The following is a 23,135-nucleotide window of genomic DNA, read 5'->3' on the forward strand; positions in this document are numbered from 1 at the left end:
TTTTTTTTCTTACAAAGAGGTGTCAACCCTGAGCTTGTAATTAAGAAGTTAAAATCTGTGATTTATATATATTTATATATATAAAAATAGATGATCATACTAAGACTAAAAAAGTGAAAGAAATCTCCATGTCAGTACTATATATTTGTTCTGAAATTTTGTAGAAGAAATTCTTGTGACATTGAAATTAACTGATATGAAAGATGTAGTTAGGTGTGAAACACACTATTGATCCCGTCGCTGTTAGTCCATTAGAGAATTTCTGTCTTGGTAGGATAATGAACATAGTAGCAGAAAGTCCTAATCAATGTCAGAACAGTGACAAAGGAAAGAGATTATATCACAAGAGATTATTTTCTGTTCAAACCCTTGAGGGCAGGTTTGTCAGGAGCGTTGTTTAGCATTACCACCATGGCTGATGGTGAGCTAAGTGGAAAACTGTGCCAATTGTATAACATGGATAAATTCTAAAAGAAGCTAGGTGAAATCATGCTACTACTCAATTTTTTACTGGGCATTAAGATTTAAATCCTAAACAACTGTAACATGATATTCTGAAGCTAGTGGAGTTACTATCATATTAAAAGCTAAACTTATTTTTCAGCTTCTCTACCTTCATACCAATCTGATGTGGTTGGCAGATGGAGTGCAAGACATTCACCGCTAAGACATACTTTTGTGTTGGAAAAAAAATCCAGACTTCCTCCTTAGAGCAATGATCGTTCTGATGACCTGAATCATCCTACAGAAGTTCTTAAAGAAACCTGGCTGCCAGTGAAGAACGGTTGCTTTTTTTTTTTGTTTCTTTTTTTGTTTTGTTGATATGCTGTTGAAACACAGCAGCCTTGAGTCAGGCCTGATTCAGAAAGAAAACTGTTTTCTTGGTTTCTTCCCCCCTCTTTTTTCTCGTTAGGGAAAAACACACACGGTAAGATCCTTTTTTTACCTTTGCAGCATAAAAGGAAATGAAGCTCAGAAAGTCTGTACTAAAGGGTTGAGAAAGAATTCTCTCAAGAGTGGATAGAGTCTTCAGAGATATCTGAAAAAAGCAGGAAGCAGTTCAGTCTGGCACCTGGTACTCTTTGGGAAAACAAAAAAGGGAAGCAGGTTGCAGTACTGCTCTCTTCGTGTAGAAAACTGCAAGTGTTTGTGGCATGGTCCATTGTCCAAGAGTATAAGAAAAGAATAAAGTTGGCTGTTTCTGTAGCTAAAACACAGTTTCTGTGACCAGATCCAGGATTATCTCCACTGTCTCTGTAGTACAAGACTGATGAAGATGACAAGCAATGTCTGCAGTGACCAGCCAGGCTGTGTGGCTGAAGCCTCCACCTCCCTCCTGTCGGAGTCAACTGGTGGTGCTTCAGTGGTGATGAAATCGAACTCGGTGGGACATATGTCATCTGTACAGCCGCTTCCGCTGCCTGAGCCACTCGTTTCATCACCTGGCACAAAGGAACGAGGGAAACAACATGAGGGCCATGGGTAACAGGGTTCATTCCCTTTCTCTGTTCCCGTTCCACCCTGTATGGATGAACACCTTGGAAATGGGAAAGTTTCAGTGGTGCTAACTTTCATTCAGTAAAGCATCCAAATGAAAGCCACCATGACTCAAATAGGTACTTAAGAGCTCTTTTGAAAAAGGAGTGCACTGCATTTGACATGCAGATAAGCAAGAGAAGCAAAAGAAGCAAATATATAATTGTAATTTCATGGGACAGAATAGTAATTTTTTTAATATCAACAGCATAAAGCACAAAGACCAAAGAAAGCCATTGCAACAGGACCAATGTATAAATGTGTTCCAAAAATATGCTTATTTAATGATAGTTGATGGTTTCTTACTTGTATCCTGGAAGTTGACATCATTTCCATTATACGCATTCTTCAGTTTGTTAGTCATGACACGTAAGGCCATGATTTGTTGTCGAATGAAGGTGTCTGGCCTTGTGATGTCCACATCTACTTCTGGATTGTTGATCTGGTTGGTCAAGCCATCACTCATAATCTCAGGCAAGTACCTATATAGCAGGATGAATGATTAGTTGAAAATGCATTAAATTTCAGAAATACAGCACTGCACAGTAAATACTGTGCTGAGCACTTTGATAATGATTATATAGTTCTTAAGCAGATCCAGCGAAACCACTTCAAGACATGTTTTTTAATTTCACAGACTCTAAAGGGTCTTTTTAGTACCTCAGCTGCATTGAGAGCAGAAAGAATTTAAGCTCTCTAACCTCCTAACCCTGCACATAGTCCACACCCAAAGGCACTGGCTCTGTGAACAATGGAAGAAGTTCACCAGACAGGAGTAAGTCACTGCATGTTCATTTCCTCTACTGATATGAATGGTTGCACACTAAATTAAGCATCTAACAATGCATACTTCTGTTTTTATTTCTTTCTGCTTAAAAAATATGAACTCCTTTGTTATATTTAGCATATTTGTTGTTCTGAGATAGTTTAGAAGGTTATCTTGAGGCATTATGATGCTCCTTGTTTAAAGAAAGTGATTATTTTTCTCATTCAGGTCTCCCTTTTTTGACCCTTGTGAACAACATCTCCAGTCTGTGTTGTGAGTTTACCAGACTTCAGTATTCTCTTTGATTTGGTCCTTATTCCTTACAAATAGGTTATACTTGCATCTTGCATATGCTTTGTATGTAACATATTAAAGGTATGGTATTTTCTATTTATCTACACATTTGAATTTTTTATTCAGGCTTTTAGCTTACCATTTCTTGATTACTGCATCATTCCCTTCTCTGACCTTGGCAAATGCAGTCTTAGGCTGTTCGCAGGCATTAATTGTGCATTTGCAGGTATCCCTCCCCTTCAAAAATCAGCCCATATCTCCAATCATCCTGTGGTGAAAGTCTTTATCATCTTTTGTTAAATACACACAATTTGACTCCTGCTGCTCTTTGTCCTCAGGAAACTCTCCTTTTAAGCATCTGCAAAGATACCCGTTTTCCTGCTTTGAATCTCTCTTAAAATTTATCTGTGCATTTTACAGCTGCTAGGCTGATAAAGGGCCGACATTATTTCTCTGTGCTGGCATGGTGTCCTGGGAAAAGACAGTATCAATGCTTCTGTGCTGTCTCTCATCCTTCTTTAAATACCTACTATCTTTGTCCTGTATTTAGACTGCAAGGGATTTGGGGCAGACCTACCTTTCCTTCGTGTTCTTTATCAGGATATGATCTATTTTGTAATTAGGTTGTATACCAGGCTATCCCACTGATGTTTGTGGGACTCCTTGTGTGGGTATGTGCTCAGGCAGTAATGATAGCACAGTTTAGCCTACTAATAGCAAACTATCACGATGCATGGTTTCAAATATAGTTTAAGAATATTTCACTTCACTCTCACTTGTGCCAGCCCAATTCCGTCAGTATTCAAATTTGGCATTAGTGCTAAGTGTTATTCTCATATTGGTCTGGAAAATAAATATATCGCTTGAAAATAGCCGTGAAAGTAAGAGAGAGTAAAGGACTTTCTCTGCTGAAGTCATGGTTAAGGGAAAATAAGTTTTGTATTGCTTCTGGAGGTTCACAAAGTGATGAGTGCTTTGCCGCACCAGGGAAGGCTTTAGTCTTGCTGTAATAGGTCCTGGCTTTGCAAGATGAGACTCATTTGTCATCAGTGGCCTTTGAAAGCTTACATGAAAATAATCCTGGGGGAGTGTGAACATATAAGAACAAAACATGACTGCCAAAAATAGCCAGCCTCAAACTGCGTGTCCCATTGTTTCATTAGTACCATAACGAGAACTAACAATGCTGTAGGCATCTCATCCAGACTCCTGTGGTACAGGTTTAACTATGGTGAGAATACAGATCCACCTCCCCTAGTACTGAGGATTGCAGACCAGAGTGTTATGAATCACAAAGATAGAAATTGGAAATAATTCTGCAGAGCTGCCTGGAGGCAGCAGGATGGAGACCTTGACATGCGGGGAAGCTCTGGGCTGCAAAGGAACAGTACCTCCATCTGTCACACGTCTCTACAAATGAAATAGCTGCTGCAGATAAATTACTCAGCCTAGAAATAAATCAGTGGTATCAAGGTGCAGTTGATTAAAAAGGTAAAAAATGTAAGAATTGCCCTACTGGCTCAGAGAGGATGTCCATCTTGCCCAGTATCTTGTGCATGACAGTGGCCATAGCTGTTAGCAGACAGAAGTGATTAGAAATCACTGAGTGTTCATGTGGATTGCTTTCCCTGTTTATGAAGGGTTAGCTGCTCTTTACTACAATCCATACATGAAAAGCTATGGATAGTTCTGAACAGCAGTTCAGAGGCTTTCTTTGACTGATTTATGTTTGATTTTATCCTGTCTTATCATCAATAATAAAAAAAGAATGTACTGACTTCTTAGTGAGCTTTTTATATGGAGATAGTATGAGTTAGTTTGGAGATTTAAAACAATTAGAGAGTGCTGTAGTGTGTGCTTTTTACTGAGGGTCATATTCTGCACTGCCATCAGTGTGGATCACAGTGTCCTTCTGAAGACCATCTAACTTTAATTGGACTACCCGATCAGTTGTAGGAAGTGATCCATTCAGACTGTCACACCCTCTGCAGTACCTGCCTCAAGAACTGGTGATGCCCAAAGCATTCCTGGCATGGAAGGAGAATGGTCCAGTGATTCTCACATAGGTGTTCAAGGGAACCATACTGGATGTGAGTCAAAAGAAATCCATTACCTTATGATTGCCTAAAGGTTAAGTGGATACTTAAGTTCCCAGGTGAATGAGCCTCTTGGCACTTAAGAGTATAAAAGCAAAAGAATTTGAGAGGCTGAAGATTCTTCTTTAGGTTTATACAGATACCAAAACCCGTATGTCTAAATGTAAGTGTCTGCATATGAGCAGAGTCTCACTCTCATCAGATCGAGTCAACACAAGACCTAGTCAAACCCAGTCAGGGGTTTATTTGTCAGTGGAGTGGGGACAGCTGTTGGAGTCCCATGTGCCTTTGGCCAGATGACTGCTCATTAGATTTCACCTGCTGGGATTTAGTTGCACAAACATAGACATCTGGTGCCATTTGAATGTTTTCAGTTATTCCACCTCTTCTCATTACTAGCCCTGAAAGGTGCAGCTTTCTGCATCGTATCTCTAGGCTTGAGGGGAAGGTCTTGGACATTTGGGGCATCTAAAATTGTATTAGGTATCTTTCTTTAGGCAGCTGAATGGAGTCTTGAGTGCCACTTTAGCTACCAGGATGTATGCTGCTTGGTGTCCTGCTGCCACTCCAGCAGGGTTTAAACATCCCGTAGGTCCAGTGTCTTATTTTCCAGTTCCATGAAGGTGTCTTGACTATTTAGACCATCTCACATAGCAGTAGATAAATGTGTTTAGGCAGTGGAAAACTGCCTCATTGACGACATGACAGGATATTTGGGCTTTCTTCAGGCACACTGACATTGGCGATTATTAAAATACTCAAGCAGTTCTAGCCTAGACTCTGGTCCAGACGGGAAGTAGTGTCCTGTGTCGTATTCACCTCAGACATGCTGGAAAGTCTCAAATGAGACTATTCTTACTTGAGCAACACAAACAACTCCTTATTGTCTCGCCAGTATTTATTTAAGTGCATGAATTTACATGTCTGAATGTGAAGCTGGATTCTGTCCTCATCATTGAACTAGTTCACCTGCTCCCTCAGTGGGGAAAAAAAGGCAGAAAAGCCAATATTGGATGTAAATATTTTGAATTGTTTTCCTTTCTTTAACGGACTGGTAGAGACATGGGAACATGCAGCCCAAGGTGTTCTGTGAGCGACAGCCTCTGAGACCCAGCTGGCACATGTTCTGACAAAAGCATTTGATGTGTGTGGGGTAGGGTTAAGTCACACTGATTGGAAGCCATGTCTTGGGACCAGCTTTTGACAGAAGATTTGTTGCTGGCTGGGAAATGTCGTTGGACACATCTGCTTTTGCTGCAGCTCTGTAAGAGGAGACACCCCTGTGAATTTTAAGCTTTGCTGCTGCTTCTGCTCTTGTTAATGATCTCTTTGTAGGCCTGGCCATTACAAGAACTGTATGCCCATTATAAACAAAGTGCCAGACTGAATCAGTGTCTGTTATTTGCATCATCCTAGCAAAAAACCCAAAAAACCCCTAGCTTGCTTTCTTAGCCCTCTGAGTATAGAGAAGCTGAACAATACTGTTTTCTGCTGCTTGCTCCTTGCTCGGTTGTCAGATTTTAGTGTAATTTACATTGTTTTCTAAAATATTAATGCTTTCTGTTTCTCTTAGTCTTCCCATAGTTCTTGCTTGTCTCAGCAGACACAACAAAGGTGTTCTTTTGGTACATCATAGCCAAGTACCACAAAGCCTATTTAAAACCTTTTTTCTTTTTTAATATCCAGATAATGTTCCAGGGTGTGTGCTACCTTTTCAAGTCTAAAAATGACTGATGAATCAGGTCACTTATATAAAGGCTGTAGCTAACCCTCTCCCCCCGCAAAAAAACCCAACCCCAAACCAGAGAATAAATCTTTTGTTTTTTAAAAGACATCTGCCTCAGAGGGCAGCATTCTTCATATTGTGCTGCCACAGCAGCTGCTTACAGTACAACTGCAGCATTCCATCTAGGCAGCACTGGAGCTTTTCCAGGTGCACAGAATTGTAGGCAATAGAGTTCAACACACAGCACAGGCTTACTCGGTCTGGGAGGGGTGTAGGCAGCCACATCTGGTCCAGAAAGACAAGTGCAATGGAAAGTTGGCTTGTTTGGCTAACTAGACCACCTGACCCGATTCTGTTTGCTCAGGAGGTAGTCCCCATAGGATATTTTCAGGGTTGTTTTTTTTTCCTCCATCTTGGAGAAAAGCTTGAGGAGACAGAAGGGAGAAAATGGTTCATCTGCCAGTTTGTTGGAAGGAAGAAGATGTAAAAATAAGCTAGAGCCATCAACTAAGAACTGACAGTTTTCGCACTTACCAAGAAGTGGTTTATTCACACTTTTACTAGTGGTGCTAAATGGTTATCTTTGCCTACTTCCTGGTAAAGACATCCAACTGATTCTCACTGCAAGTCTTGTTGGTCAGTAACGAGCAACTTTTCCAGAGCAGCCACTGATCTGTTGGGTCTTTCTTCCTACCTGAACTTCACCAGAATTTAAAGGTTCTCTGTCAGGGAAGCAGGCACTCCCATACATGTGGTAGAGTGAAGAAGAAAATTTCAGGCCACCTGAGACTATTCTGTGTTCATTTTGGTGAAACACCTTGTAGTTTTGAGCTAGACTTTGAAAATTACAGTGTTAAATTTTCCTTGTATTCCTCACCTTTCTCTAGTTTTAAAATTTGTTTCTAATTGCTGTCTGTCTCATATATAATTCCATTTCTTCTTCTTTGTACTTGGAGGAGTAATAGGTTCCTCACAGAACAGAATGCAGGTCTCACCTCTGCCATAGATTACAGACTTCCAGAGCTAAGAGATATTAATGAATCTATAGTCCTGGTGAGCCTGAGCACCAGGTTAATAGTGCATGAGGACAATCTCTCAGATGGATTGACTGAAAAGAGTTAGCTGAGTTAGTTGAACAATCTGAGGTTCTTCTCCTGAGCAGAGTGGTTGCAGATTTGTTTACTGTTCTCACTTTAGTAATAGTCACTCGTTCAAAGGCTAATACCTTGTATTTGGTTCAAGTCATAAAGCCTGGTTTCCATAATTCTTGGGAAAATTCCTTAATTCTTGGTGAATGTCTATTAGTGAAGAGGTTATCAGCTGTTGTTAAGAATTTATCCATGTATATGGAGGGAGCTAAACTTCTTAGGTTTGATATTAATGATGTTTTTCAGTTTCTAAATATCTGTAAAAAAATCTGTCTTTGTACATCTGGCAGAAGACATTAATTCTTTCAACAGAAAATTACGTGCTTTTGTGAATACGGATATGGTGGCAAGTTCTGTTGGACATTTCTCTAAAAAACATTTTGTCTGAAGTAGCTGTGTATTTTATGTGGATTTTTCAAAAAAACCCGTATTCATCCAGCTAATAAATGTTCTCCCATTTCCACAGTGCTGTTACCTGATGTGACCTGATTAAAACCAGTCTTCATACAGGATCAGCAATGAGCCAAGTGCACCCTTCCAGAACACCTTCCACAGAATGGATGGCTCTGTTATCCCATGATTATTTCCAAATTGGTGACCTTCATTTGGCAACCTGTTGTCACTGTAAATTAATCATGGCAGCAAAGTGGTATCTGGGGAGTGTAATAACCACAAGTGACCTTGGTGTAATGACTCTCTCAGGAGAAAAGCTAGCTTTCATTTTCTGTGACCTCAGGTTTGTAACTCTTTTCCTCTGTTAAAAGCAGCATCAAAAGGTGATGCGTAAAACAAAACATGAAGCATAATGCCTATGTGGCAACTCAAAATTTCCAATTCCTTATACCACCACAAGATCTGATCAAAACCCAGCAACAATCTCCTTTCTCAACAGTTGCCAACACCATGTTGTCTTTTTACTTGTGGTATTAATGTCTAGGAAAACAGGAGATGGCTAAATTTCATATTTTCTATGATGGGTTGTCATATTCTCTGAAATTCGAAATGCAGCTCCTCATATAGCACAGGGGTGCTTATGAGGGGTGACACTGTGGACATGATTAGATATATGCATATTGGCCAGATTTTTGCCACCCTGGTTCTTGTGAACTAGTGTTTGATACCAGATACTAATCAATATAATGAAAGAAATATTTATGGCTTTTATTTATGCTACAGTAAATGTCCTTGTTCAGCAGTCAAGAGGTGATTTTACATCTAAAGCAAGTTACTTTCAATAATATTTTCAATAATATTTTCAGTATTATTTCATATATATGCCATGGCATTCTATGGTATCTTCTGATTTATTACTGTTCTCTCTACTTGAAGAATTAATTGAATTCTGTTATTAAGACTATGACTATAAATTGATTCTGTGAATGGACATGAAATAGAAACTGGACAGAGGTGGAGCGCCTGGGCTGGCTGAAAATGTGTTTTCAAGTGATGCTTTGAAGCTGTGTTTTATGAGGGGGAAGTCATGTATGACCAACCTTATAGCCTTCTATGAGGAAGTGACTAGGTGGAGGGATGATGGTAGAGCGGTAGATGTAGTTTTTCTTGATTTCAGTAAGGCATTTGATACTGTCTCCCACAGCATCCTCATAGATAAGCTGAGGAAGTGTGGGCTTGACGATCAAGTAGTGAGGTGGATCGAGAACTGGTTGAAAGGAAGAAGGCAGAGAGTTGTGGTCAATGGCGCAGAATCTAGCTGGAGGTCTGTGACTAGTGGAGTCCCTCAGGGGTCGGTGCTGGGACCGGTGCTGTTTAATATTTTCATCAATGACCTGGATGAGGGAACTGAGTGCACCCTCAGCAAGTTTGCTGATGACACAAAACTGGGAGGAGTGGCTGACACACCAGAGGACTGTGCTGCCATTCAGCGAGACCTGGACAGGCTGGAGAGTTGGGCGGGGAGAAACTTGATGAAATTTAACAAGGGCAAGTGTAGAGTCTTGCATCTGGGGAAGAACAACCCCATGTACCAGTACAGGTTGGGGGTTGACCTGCTGGAAAGTAGTGAACGGGAAAGGGACCTGGGGGTCCTGGTGGATAGGAGGATGACCATGAGCCAGCAATGTGCTCTTGCGGCCAAGAAGGCAAATGGCATCTTGGGGTGCATTAGAAAGGGAGTGGTTAGTAGGTCAAGAGAGGTTCTCCTCCCCCTCTACTCAGCCTTGGTGAGGCCGCATCTGGAATATTGCGTCCAGTTCTGGGCCCCTCTGTTCAAGAAAGACAGGGAATTGCTTGAAGGAGTCCAGCGCAGAGCCACAAAGATGATTAAGGGAGTGGAACATCTCCCTTATGAGGAGAGGCTGAGGGAGCTGGGTCTCTTTAGCTTGCAAAAGAGGAGACTGAGGGGTGACCTCATCAATGTTTACAAATATGTAAAGGGTAGGTGTCAGGATGATGGAGCTAGGCTTTTTTCAGTGATATCCAGTGATAGGACAAGGGGCAATGGGTGTAAACTGGAGCATAGGAAGTTCCACGTTAACATCAGGAAGAACTTCTTTACTGTAAGAGTGACAGAGCACTGGAACAGGTTGCCCAGGGGGGTTGTGGAGTCTCCTACACTGGAGATATTCAAGGCCCGCCTGGACAAGTTCCTGTGTGATGTACTGTAGGTTACCCTGCTCTTGCAGGGGGGTTGGACTAGATGATCTTTTTAGGTCCCTTCCAACCCTTGGGATTCTGTGATTCTGTGATTCTGTGAAATGTCTATGTTAATCAAGGAGATTATCAGCAGAGGATACATTTTCTTAGTGGCTCCAGAACATTAATCTGAGAAGACATCATGAAAATAACCAGGCTCCTCGTAAGATAAATACTGCAAAAGGAGGGTGAAAAACTAAATGCACCTCCATAACTCCTAACAAATGTGAAAGTTGTGCCAGACCCTTCAGTGCTGGGGAAGAAGAGAGCTGAAAAGTATCAGCCAGATGTGGTACAGACACTAGTGCTGGTCATTGAAACCAACAGGGCTATTTGCAGGTTAGACTGCTCTTTTGTAGAAAGCATATATCTCTTATTAATGCATGCATCCTGATGTGACTCATGGCATCCAGCTAGGAAGCCTGGAAATTCTGTTTAACTGCTGCAGCACACTGGCCTGCGGTCATATCTTACAAAGCCCGCTGACAGAAAGAGATATAATAGAGGAAGATAAAACCAGTTTTTTATTTCTATCTTCACATTGTTCCTTTGTGATGAGTGCTGTAACAGCCAGATGCTCCTCCTAGCTGTCTTTCTCAGAGTCCCCACGGGCTTTCTTTGGATCTGAGACTTGCAGACTGAGGAGTGACTTGTGCCTTTGGACAGATTTGTTCATGTGCATGTGAAAGTGGGTTTAAATGGGCTAGCAGCATCCCAAACATCCCTCTATTCTCGTCTGTAAAATGAATTCTTTTGAGCATTATGTAGTAAGGCTAGGAAAAACGGTGTGCATTCAGTGCAAAACCTCCCCCTGTAAAGTGTGCTCCTTATAAAAAAGATTAGATTATGGGTTGGGTGCAGTCTGTCTATGTATCTGTCCTTCCACCCATCCATGCAAAATTGCCTTATTTTTATTGAGTTTTTATATTTTATATGCTTGTCTCACTCTCCCCTCTCCCCTACTTTTTTTTTTTTATTTTTTACCTTTTTTTTTTTCCTTGGTTTTGATGCATTTTTTATTCTGGATTCATATGTATCTTCAGGTAAAAGGAAAATAAAGCTTCCAGTCCCCGAGTGCCAAGAAGTATCACTGCTCTCCTGATTCAGTGCTCACCAGACACTCAAACCTCTCCACAAACCTTGTCTCCCCAGAAACAGGCTACCACTGCAGACCTGAAGCCTGACTGCCCCTGGAATGGTCCTTGAATCAACTCCTTCCCCTCTCAGAAGGGATAATCAGACCCTCTCGTTTGTCAGTTGATGAATCCACACTGGGACCTTTGGAGACACCTGCTCATCTGCCAGCTCCAGCCCTGCCACAGCCAGAGCCAAGGAAACTTCACAGAAAACTCATCACAAACAAGGGTGGATGGCCACAGAATCTCTGATCAAGTAACATAAGGTCAAACCTTCTACAAAAGTAGGAGCGTTAAATTTATTCTCTGCTGGGTATTTTTCAAGTTTTTCTTATTTTTTTCCCCGGCAAACAGCCCTAAGCTTTGCCAGCCAATCACAAATAGAGCCAAAATTCCAATTTCTGTTTCATCCCAGTATGATATCCCGAGAGTGCCATTGCTTCACAAGCTGTCAGTCCCAACACAGGGATGCTAAATGGAGCTAAAGAGCTCTTTGAAATCTCAGTATAAATTATCCTTCTGGAGCTGAACCAGCGCACATTTTCTGTGTTCACATGCTTACACACTGTGCACATTTACCCCGACTCACACTGTGCACATTTACCCTGGCTTTAATGGCACTTTGACAATACGTAATCTCAGCTACAAGCTGCAAGTGGACAATTGTTCTCCCCATTTCTTTTCCACTCTTACAGACAGTTTCATGAAATACCCTTAGTTTCACGCTTGCTTCAGGCCAAATGAAGAATTGGACTGAGCATGGTGGAGAGGAGTCCACCTCACCTTGCCTTGGTGTGGCCGTTCCAGCAGTCCTCCTCGATTGATGGACCAGCTGTCACTTGCTCATCCTTGCAGATTGTGTAGGGTAATGCTGACCAGAACTTTTTAGAGAGCTTTAGCTTTTCTTTAATATCTGTTACCTGATTAAGAGACAACGAGAAGGAAAATAAGTTAAAAACTTTAGCCACGCTAACTATCATGTTCAATAGTAGGTTGTTTAATTCCATAATGGTGATGATGTTGAAGGTTAAAAGGGCTGAAGGTGCTAAAACTTAGATTCCTGTATTTACAAGTAAGGCACTCAGCATTTGGGTTCAGAGAGTACAAATAATCAAAGTCACCTTTTTCCACAGGCAAGACATTAATAAAAGTGTGTTACATCTTGCTCTTTCTTGTCTCCATTTGTCTAAGGTTTTCTAAATATATATATTTCTAAGAATTAATATGCTTTGCAGTCTGCTGAATGTAAATTCAGTTAAACAGTGTACATCAGATAAAACGTTTCACCCCTCAACTTGGTCGTGTCTTAGATAAATATTATATTTAGAGCTCCATGCACAGGTTCTAAAAAAAATGGTGCAGTGCTGAGCTGATGTTGAACTGATTTAAGACACAGGCTGAATACATTGCAGTACATTTGGATCTCAGTAACAGCAGGAAGTTTGTGTATATACATGCATGCAGAGACTACATCCATCTTTGAGGTTAGGAGTAGACAGATATCTGTAGCTGGATACGGAATCCACATTCAAGAAACATTGGGACAGTATCAAAGCAGTTTATGTTATAAATTCCTTGAACAATAATTTAATTTGTCATGATTCAGGCAGTAAGCAGGAACAAACTGATTTTCAAGCATCAACTTAATAAATAAATGCTCTGGCTAAAATGTTATCAGTTCTTGCTTTGCATATGGTATACCAGAGTGCAAAACCCTACAGGAATTGATAGAAAGCACAAGAAAGGACAGACTACAAAGGATGAACGGTGCCACTGTTGTTCTTATGGAAACAGATGCATTTCGCATTAAGTTGTAATAGGATTTAGGGGAGCTTGTTGAATAGCTTTTAAAGGAAATCGCTGAGCTTTATTCTTTAAAAACAACAAGAAATAAAAGCTCTCCATTTCTCCATTCAGTTCTGAGACTGGCTTTTAGGTTGTTGAGGCACAATATTGTACTTGGCTGTTTATCTCTTTTATCTTTTGTTCTGAAGACATGATAGCTGTCCGAGCAAATGGCCCACGCTGCTTTGCCACGTTTAAACTCTATGGAACAGTCACTTTATAAGGCAGGAGATAGAAACAGCCAGAGATATTATTTCAGAAGCACTGTCTGTGTTTTCATCTGTAAGAAGTTAAGTAGGACAGTATTTGGCTGCATGGGTTGTTGACAGTGTTTCTTGTCATGACCGACACCTTATAAATCTCTGTGCCCCCTGCCAAGCCTTTGTTGCTTTGTTTTCATAGGAGATACCAGCAGCATTTGCAAGCCTTTAAAGTCTCAGTAGGGGAGCCCTGTCAAGGCAAAAATTAAATTCCAGTAGACAGACCATGGACAAGCCTTCAGCACAAGTGGGGATGATCTCAGGATGCCTGCTCTTTCTGACGTCTTTGGTCCACAGGACTAGGGACTTCGGGCAGACAGCAGCCCCTCTTCTTCCGCTTCTGCCCACGCTGAGGGTAAAACCCCTAGGTCCCTACTGGTACAATCAACCAACACAAGAAACTCAATTAAACTGTGTGGTGTTCATGGAGAGGTATGTAAACTCCTGTTATGCCACAGTGCAGAAAATCAGAGAAATTGTGTGTAAGACGTAGGAAGAAGAGTTTACAGGGAGGAAGGTCTATCCATATGAGTCTGGGGAACGCAAGAGTCAAAGTGACAGATCTCATTTATTCCTTTTGCCTGGCTAACTATTTACACAAGCAATCTGACTGATCAGCGTTGAGCCATTAGTTTTCAGAGCAGTCACTTTGTTGTTAGCTGGCAGTTAGTTTAAGCTATTCAAAACTCAGATGTTTGGAGTTATATTCAGATTTCTACCATAATCAAATCAAGAGTTGGTGCTTTAGGACCTGCAGACTTCTGTTTTGAACCACAGTGAGTTAACATACATACATAGGAAAGTGATTTCCCCCCTGGCCCTTGTAAGGGCTGCAATATGGAGTACAAACCTTGTATTTTCATAGAGGTCAGCAAAAGAATGGAGGTTCTCACAGCTCACAAGCTGCACATGGTCTCCAGATACTCCCTGAAAATCAGAATGACTCCCATTCCCCCGTCACTTCTGAAGTTATTAAGTGATGCTTACATACTCTACATGTGTATGCATACAGACAACAATTCATTAGATTTCCTAACAATAACTATGGGTTTGGGGTTTTTTTGCTGTTTGTTTTTTTGTTTGTTGTTGCATTACAGAAGTACACCTGGTAAAGGTCTTACTTTATCCAGGATTGTTGGTAAATGGCAGCTAATTAAATTCCACAGCCATCCCCCCTGAGGTGTCATTTCCATTTTTGAGCCTGGGGGAAAGGGAGACATTTACATGAGTCACAAAATGCTTCAATAGCAAAAGTGAATGCAGTTTAGGGAAAGGTTACCATTTGCAGCCCTCTATAGATTCTGCCAATTCTGGTGCATTCTAACACTTTTTTTCCCCTCAAATGTTTCCCTTCGCAGCTATTCCCCCCTCCCCAGTGCATTATTTCCCCATTGAGCTTTAAACAACTTGTGGATTCATCCTGTGAAGTCTTGCTCTTTCCCAGTGTGTGACTGGATCTCTGTTAACCCTTTTGGTAGTGGAGTTTACACATCTACCTACACAGCTCCTCGAACTTCACCTTGAAACTGGTGTTCTGGAAGTGCAGGGTGGTTTCTGATGGCCTTGAAAGAGGAATTACGTACACTGATTGCTTGATCTCCGCTTTCAGGATGTAGCCTGATGGCCACGTTCACTTCTGCAGGATGAATGTATGGGCAGGCAATGACTTTGGGGTACGTCTAATGCAACTTTAAATGCAGAATAGAATTGGGCAATGTCATGCCTGCCATCACATGCAAAACTTTTCCCTGTGGGTTTTGGTGGCTTCAGTTTGGGATGTCCTCAAGCATGACCACAGAAAGTCTCTTATTAGTCCCCATGGTTATACATGTTCCTTCGCATACCATTTTGCTCACCACCAGCACTTAAAAAATATGTAACAGATGTACAGTCCCTTGAAAATGAGATAAAAGCCACTAAAGGATTCTGTTAACATTGCTTGCTTGTGATTTATGATGTCAGGCTGCTGTATTCCCCTAGTGACCTGCGGCCTTGTAAATGATTCCTTGGTATTTCCTATTCTTTGAATTAAAGATTAACTTTCAAACTTGGTTAGACTTCTGTGGAAGCATTCAAACATGAGACATATGCAATTTTGATATTTTACATATTTCCTTTCCACTTTCTCTAGCAGAGATTTATTTGGATTAAGACAGCTGGATTTCTTGGGCTGTACTTAGCCTGACTTTCCTTAGTTATCTTCCTGACATAGCCCTGATATTATACTGAACTCTTTTTTCAGCTACTTTGAAAGTACTAGATTTGTTTTGAATTGCAATACTTTCTAATGAGAAGAAGGATATAGCAAGAGCCATGCAAAGAGTTAAATTTTTAATTTAATGGGGGGAATATATAGAAATGGATATTAGAATACCCTGGCCTTCATTTAGAATTGCTAACAGAGGAAAGCTACTATTGTGTAGGTGAGAAAAGTTAAATATTTGCATCATTTCCAAAGAGAAATTCATAACCAGAGTTATGGAAATGGTATAGTTACATGCCATACATAGAGAAATGCAGTTAATTTCTTATTCCGGACACTGACTTCTTATGAGACCAAGTCACTCATGTATGTCATGCAATTCCTCAGCAGAACTTGGCACAGCACCAACAAACTCGGTTCTAGTCCTAACAGCATGGGCACGGTTATAAGTACGTAAATAAAGCTGACCAACATTTCTGTGTTATTTACTCACCTTGCACTCCAAAGTAATGAAGCAAGCTAAAAAGCAAGCCCATCATTTTAGCAGGAATTAGACCTTAGCATTCCTTGTTTTATATTCAGGACATCTGGATAAATGGAAAGACTCACCAGGATAGTTTAAAAAGGCATTGAAAATACCATGCAAAACTGGAAGTGACACGACTGCATTTTATAAGGCATGGAAGATCCCAGGAAGACACTTGCTTGTGAAGTGGGCAGCCAAATTGTTTTAGGGTCCCCACCTTTAAAATTTGCTTTTTTGCCCCCATTGTTTCTGAGCACACATTATCGTACTGCTGAAGAAGCGTGCTTCCATTGGAAACTAAACTTCAGTGTCACGTATTCTTTCGTCCTTTAATTCTCAGGCAACATTTAACTAATGCCACTTCTTCATGCTACATTATTTCCAGGTGAAAAACCAGGCAGTTTTCTACTGCCTGCTGCTTGCTTTCCTCTAGACATGTCTGTCATACCCAGCCACACACCCAACACCCTTGCAGTCTTTAATAAAATGATGTAGACCTTGCATAATGACAGGCATCTGGATAGCACATTTATGGATACGGTGCTTCATCACTTGAGCTACCCAGTGGGATCATGAAAAGCATGCTAGGGCATGGCTAGGGAGGAAGATTTTTGTTATGCCGTACTAGCAGAAAAATGTGCTGGACTTTCATATATCAGTCAGTATTTATGCCCATTAGGGATTTAATCTAAAAGCATTCTAAGGCTAATGGCCAACAATTTGTTTAAAAGGACTAAGTCAGCAAGCATATTTTATATACTGTTTCTAGCTGGTCGTTATGTTTATGTCTCTGCTACACGTGGGTGTCATAGGGCAAGAATCATATGTCCCAAGCAGGTTAGTATAGGACAGTTGGGCATTTTAATTGCCAAACAGTTTTCCTTGTAAACTGAGCTTAATGAAAAACAATTACTTGGACCTCTAAGTTTCAGGGGCTGCCCCTTGAGAAAGATGCATCTCCTGTATGTCCTGTTTTACATCTGCCATCTTCATACAGATGTCTCAGAGGCACTAGACACTTATGTATAAACAACTGAACTGGGCTCCCTCTGTATCACCCAGGTATTTGAATTTAGATAAGGAGGACCTCTCTCTTCAAGCTTTTTAAAAGGCACCTTCATTTCTCCACTGATTAGATACAGGGAGTTTAATATGATTTTTGTTTAGATATTTTTGTTTAGAACAGATGCCCAAAATTTTGATGTACATTAGCTACCTCAGCGAGGGCTACCTGCTTCTATTCAGAATGATTAAACGCAGAACTTTATTTTTTCTATATGGAGATTATGTCTTCGTACATTGCACATTTCCCCACTCCCTCACAAAATAATGTAAATGCCAAGCAGTCGCTGAACCACCACACGCTTGACCACGGATCATTTTTCAGCCTTTTAAAAAATGAAGTGTGTACGGGGAACAGATTTGGCAGGATTTGAGCATCACATTACCCCAGCTGACGGGGAGCAGCCTGGATCTCGGGGGGGGGGGGGGGGGGGGCGGTCCTCAAGATGGCAGTGTTGCTCAGCCTTTGTGCTGCTGCCAGCCCCCCCACAGTGCACATCTACAGGGTTTCCCAGAGAATAAGACCGTAGATTGTTCTGCTGAATATAAAATTGACAACCCTGTTATTTTAAACTCGAAAGTGACAGGCTGTTATTTTAATGAGGTCTGCCAGTGCCAAGGTTAACCAAAGCTTTATTTTCCCTACAAAACGTTAAGGCTGCGGTTCTAAAAAGGGGGCTGTGAAATTTTAAGGTTATTGATACTTTCTCAGGTCAGTTCTAAGAATTTCACCTGGACCTTCTTGCACCACAAATGCTTCTTGGTTTCCCCCCTTTTTTATTTATTTATTTTTAATTTGACTTTGTGACTTTAAATGGTCCGGAGCTCTACCGGTAACTGCCAGCTCATGATTCACATTTCTGCACAGAAAGGCAGATGACAGCTCTTCTAATCAAGAACTAATGCCGAATCCCAGTTCTAAAGCACAAATGGGTACTTGAGTGATTTGCGAAATAAAACAAATGAGCTAGGCGACTGTCCAAAGCAAGACTTTTCTCACTGGAGTATTTTAAAGTGAAATGAAAGGATTTTTTGTTGTCGCTGTCTCTAAGTGCTATCCATGTCTTTGACAAGAAAAAGTTAAAGCTCCCATTAAAAGAGAGGAGATTTATGCTGGATGTGAGGAAAAAATGCTTTACAGTGAGGGTGGTAAAACACTGGCAGAGGTTGCCCAGAGAGGTGGTGGATGCACCATCCCTGGAGATATTCAAGGCCAGCCTGAATGTGGTTCTGGCAACCTGATCTAGTTGAAGATGTCCCTGCTCATTGCAGAGGCTCGGATCAGATGGCCTTTGAAGGTCCCCTCCGACCCAAACTATTCTGTGATTCAACGATTCTGTGATTCTAAGGAATGACTATTAGCCCTGCTGAATTCTCAGACTAACAGATACATAACTTTGGAGAGTTCAGTTCCCATACTCATAGTACTACATTATGTATCTACATTCACAGCATAGTCAACAGCAACCTGGCACTGACTCAGCTAAGTTTCTAGTGTCATTTGAGACGCCTGCGGTGATCTGGGCAAGTCTGCTTGAAGTTGTGAGTTATATGTGATTGACCTAGTTGCATTTTGTTTCATTCAGCTTTGATCTGAAGCAGGCACTTTAAAGCAATACAGTTTGCCTACTGCATGTTTTTAGGGAAAATAGTTTACAGGTCTGCATGAACGCACGCAGAAGTCTCCCTCCCATCTGTGGCCTGGCAATGCTTTGTACCACACAGTATGCTAGCTGGCTCCAGGGACAGGTACCACTGCCTGTATAAGGGGCTAGACTGTCACTGCTCAGAGCTGACAGCCCCATGCTCAGAAATAATGTAAGCAAAGTGATCAGGTGCCTTATGGCACTGCTACCTTTTCGTGTCTTAACCTGGAGACCCTGACTCCAGCAGTCTCCATGGCTCTGCAGAGAGCTTAACATTGCCTCACATCATCACAAAAACATGGATTTTTTTTTTTAATAGAACCACTGACATTATTGCTTACAGGCAGGTAGAGCCTGACACCAAACTTCCCACATTCCGCCTTCATTTTGGCTGGGGAGAGAGGAAGGAGGGGGTTTGTGAAACGGTGGAGCAACTTGGGCTAAACTTCTACTCCATTTACCCTCACCTTTGCTCTTGGCTTGATTTGCACAATCTTAAGTCTCTGTAAGTAGGTATGTCAGGCCAACTTCACTGCACCTGGCTCCCCAGTAAATAAAAACATTGCTTCTGGAAAGTGGAAGCTACTGGAAACTTCAGTGCCCTGAAATGGAACTCTGCAGGAAATTGAAGCAGCTTTCCCCTTTCCTGTAATACCTGGGAGCAGTGCTAAAAAGCCGGTCTATGAATCTGCTTCAAGCAAATCCAAAACACTTGGAGGAATCAGCTTTTTATTGCAGTTAAGTATAAAAGTAGCGTCAGAAATATGCTGGAATCTTGAAGATAAAGTGCCAGAGGCTTTTCTGTGGCAAGTCTTAGCCGTTAAGCACGGATTCTTTGTGAACAGTCCTTCATCTCACCAAACAAAAATCTTAATAGCTAATGTAAACAATTACTAATTGAGCTTATATAGACTTTCATTCATCCCGGAAATGTGCATCTGGTGCCAGTAGTGAAGCGGTTGTTTCTTGTCTTAAATCTCAAGTGTTCACAGGAATTGCATGTGTTGCAACAGACGAGTAGTTCAAGCCTCCCAACAGCTGTGAGGAGCGTATGATTTCTAAGGGCAGCAAGAGTTGGGATACGTCCTCCCAAAACAGAGCAAGAAGGATAATAGTACTTCGTACTTGAAGTAGCCTTTCATTTAACTTCGTTTCTTCTAGTGGTTACTTCTTGACATAGCTCCACTATCTTCCAAACTAAAGAAGCTCTCAGGGACTCTTAATGCCTTGAAATAACTCAAGATTCAGCAACAAGATGATGGCTACCCTGGGCAGAAGCTTCTGGGCTTCTGACCTTCTCCCTCAGCCACGAGTGGCACATGCAGCCTTTTATCCAGAGTGCGTAGAGCCATGGAGAAAACGTTGTGCTAAGGTGGCGGAAAGGAAATAAATATATAAAGCCAGACTATGCAAGTGAGAGTTTTGATAAAGGATACACTTTAAAATGTTGAAATTACTGTACAACATCATAAAATATTTGCAGTGTCTTCCATACAATGTAAAACCCAGTAGTTTTCCCTATGGACTTCAGGCATCTTTTGTCAGTGTCCATTTTTCAGAGCCCAGCTACATCTTTCCTGAGAGAGTGCACGTGTAAAAGCGCCTGCTCTTCCACAACTGGCATGCTTATGTTGCAAAGTGGTTAATTAATTAATTAGTTAATCAGACTATAGCACCTTTTTTTCAGCCCATTAAACCGCTCTTTTAAGGTTAGTGGAAATATCTTTGCCTCTTTTCCTGTGTGTGCTCCATGGAGATGATCATGTACAAATCCCCTGCATGCCTGGTGTAACCAGGGGTGCACACCCCTGACACCCCTGGGCCTGGACACTTTCCCATCACATTCCAGCCCTCTCATCCCACAGGGAATGTCAGGCCCCACAGGCGCAGCCGAAGTGAAGGAGTTGCAAAGAGTAAGAAATTAGAGCTGGCAAAATGGATTTTTCTGCATCACAACCTGTAAATAATGTTTTAGTGGACACCCCCAAACTTTCAGCCACAGCATGCAAGCTCCTGCTTCCTCCAGTATCAGGTTTTCATTCCATCCAGTGTTAATGCTTGGTAGGTTTCCCTCCCCTAGTGCTTCTGGTTGCCAGTCATTCAGCTTAAGTGAAACCAGAGCTTGATTTCAGTGGCCTGGATATTTGAGTTCTGGATTATTTTAATCCAAATATACAAATCTGCATTATTACAAGTGGTGAATATATAGAGTTGGAAAAGAATTAAAAATCACTGTAGAGGCTTTGTGGAACTGCATGCGCTGATTGTGGTGATGTGGGGTTCTGTAGTTATTTTTTGTTAAATTTTCTTTCCAGACCCTCCAACGAAGATGCACAATTTCATTTTCAGAGTTGATTCAGAGATGAGATTCAACAAATTGGTGTTGTATCACATGCAAATATAATTTGTTAAAACCTCTATGTCCAAAATGAAAATCACAAAAGACTTAGAATGAAAACAATGATATTTTCAGAGACAGAAAGGTTTATCAAAGGACATTTATGTCAAGATGAATATGCTCAGCGGAAGTGCTTATCAGGAAAACAATCTGAGTCAGAGAGAGCCTTGTACTGTAAATCTACTATGTCAATATACTAATGACTTTCATTGCCTCCCTACTAAGGAGAGGCTGGATATCCTCTGCTGATGTGGAGTTGCACTCTCTTGTCCTTTCATGATAGGGTTAAGTACTTCAGTTCTTGGATTCTAACAGAACAACTGCACACAGCTTTCTCAGGGCTGCCAGGGACTCAGACAGGAAACCTAGACGATGGGTAAGGGTCCAGCTACCACTAGCGCTTACAGAACCACTAAGGATCACTCTAAAAGAGGGAGAAAATGTAAGTCCCGTGTGAAGTACAGCAACGTAATGAGGTGTTCTCATAAGATTTTATCCTAAAGCAGCAGAAATCTAATGAGACTAATCGATTTCCTCTTTGCCGTGACCTGGTGGAAAGTCATGAATTTAGATATTCTTGCAAGATTGGCGTGCAATCTAATTTTGAATCAGGAAATGGACCCCTTCTAGTTTTTGGTTCACTTTGAAGCTAAAAGTGCTAGTGCATGCATACATATATGGAGTCTGAGCATTGTGACTCGGCGAGCAGTATGAAAATCAAGGTGCACTGCTCACCTCTGCCATAAATTCAATACACTCTGCAAGACCATCTGTGGAATCTAATCTGGAGAATATAAAGAGCAAACACTGATGGAGAAATTGTGTATGGATAAAAAAGGGCACAGTAGCAAGCACTTGAGGCATATTGTGTGAATCTGAATGAGAAGGCGTGCATCCCAAATAGTTTTCATTCTAAACAGAAAAAGGAAGACCAGAAAGGAATAACCCTTTTATATATAAAAGTATATATATGTGAAAAATTATATGCAAAGAAAATTACTTGAAATCAAACAGGGAGTCACTGGATAAGAAAGGCATTACTCCCACCTCTCTAGCACCTTCTTCATAATGAAAAGTCTACTTTCCCTGCTTGGGTATTGCATGAGGTAATAAACCTCCTCACTCCTCCAAGGATACGTCTGCCTAATAGTTGTGACAACATAGCACAGTTCAAGTTATATTTAAATCAAGCAGGTGAACAGAGCATGCAAGTAGACTTGGTGTCACTGCATGAGTATTTATTGCGGCTCTTGAGGTCTTTTAGGTTGCCATCCATCTCCCTGCCACCACAAGTGTGCTGTTGACATCTGGGCACTGTGTGCCACAACGTGGCTGAGGGGAACACACCATTTTCTCTATGCTGCCAAGTGAAGAGACCTCAGTCAGGCATCTGTATATGTAAAGTTGATTTTGTCTCCCAGTAATGAAGGGCAATCACCAACCTGGGAATGGGAAGACAAGCAGACAGAGCTGGGAAGAGCTAGAGCAGCTGAAGCTGTGGTATGGGAAAGGGGAGGCATGTGCTAGGCAGTGACAGCAGTGATGTCAAGCCTGTCTTCTGAGACAGGCACAAGTGGCAACAGGCATCAGCCATCTTGCTGTGCTTGCCCTTTCCCCTTTCCTTTACTCCTAATGCAAGAGGCCCATGCACCACAGAGACTACAGAGGGAGGGCATGTGTCGTGGTTTAAACCGAGCCACACAGCTCGTTCACTCACTCCCCCCCCCCGCCTTTTCTCCCTCTTTCTTTCCTCACCCCGCACCCCACCCCTCTCCCCCACCTACCCCGCTCCTGGAGGGATGGTGAGGAGAATCGAGAGAATGTAACTCCCATGGGTTGAG

The 23,135-nt window shown here is 41.5% G+C and overlaps 1 protein-coding gene across 1 annotated transcript in view; it reads right to left on the minus strand.

Annotated features, from left to right (window-relative positions):
• Window positions 1–1,163: 1,163 nt before the first annotated feature.
• Window positions 1,164–23,135, minus strand: part of GPC6 (glypican 6) — a 763,338-nt gene continuing 741,366 nt past the window's right edge. The window contains exons 7-9 of the mRNA XM_065675796.1: window positions 12,138–12,274; window positions 1,843–2,018; window positions 1,164–1,442 (exon numbers count right to left, since the gene is read on the minus strand). Of these exons, the coding sequence (XP_065531868.1) occupies window positions 1,240–1,442; window positions 1,843–2,018; window positions 12,138–12,274 (516 nt within the window). The 3' untranslated portion in view covers window positions 1,164–1,239. The remainder of the gene's footprint in view (window positions 1,443–1,842; window positions 2,019–12,137; window positions 12,275–23,135) is intronic.

The sequence above is a fragment of the Lathamus discolor genome, chromosome 4 (assembly GCF_037157495.1).
Source record: "Lathamus discolor isolate bLatDis1 chromosome 4, bLatDis1.hap1, whole genome shotgun sequence".
In the NCBI taxonomy this organism is placed as follows: domain Eukaryota; kingdom Metazoa; phylum Chordata; class Aves; order Psittaciformes; family Psittacidae; genus Lathamus; species Lathamus discolor.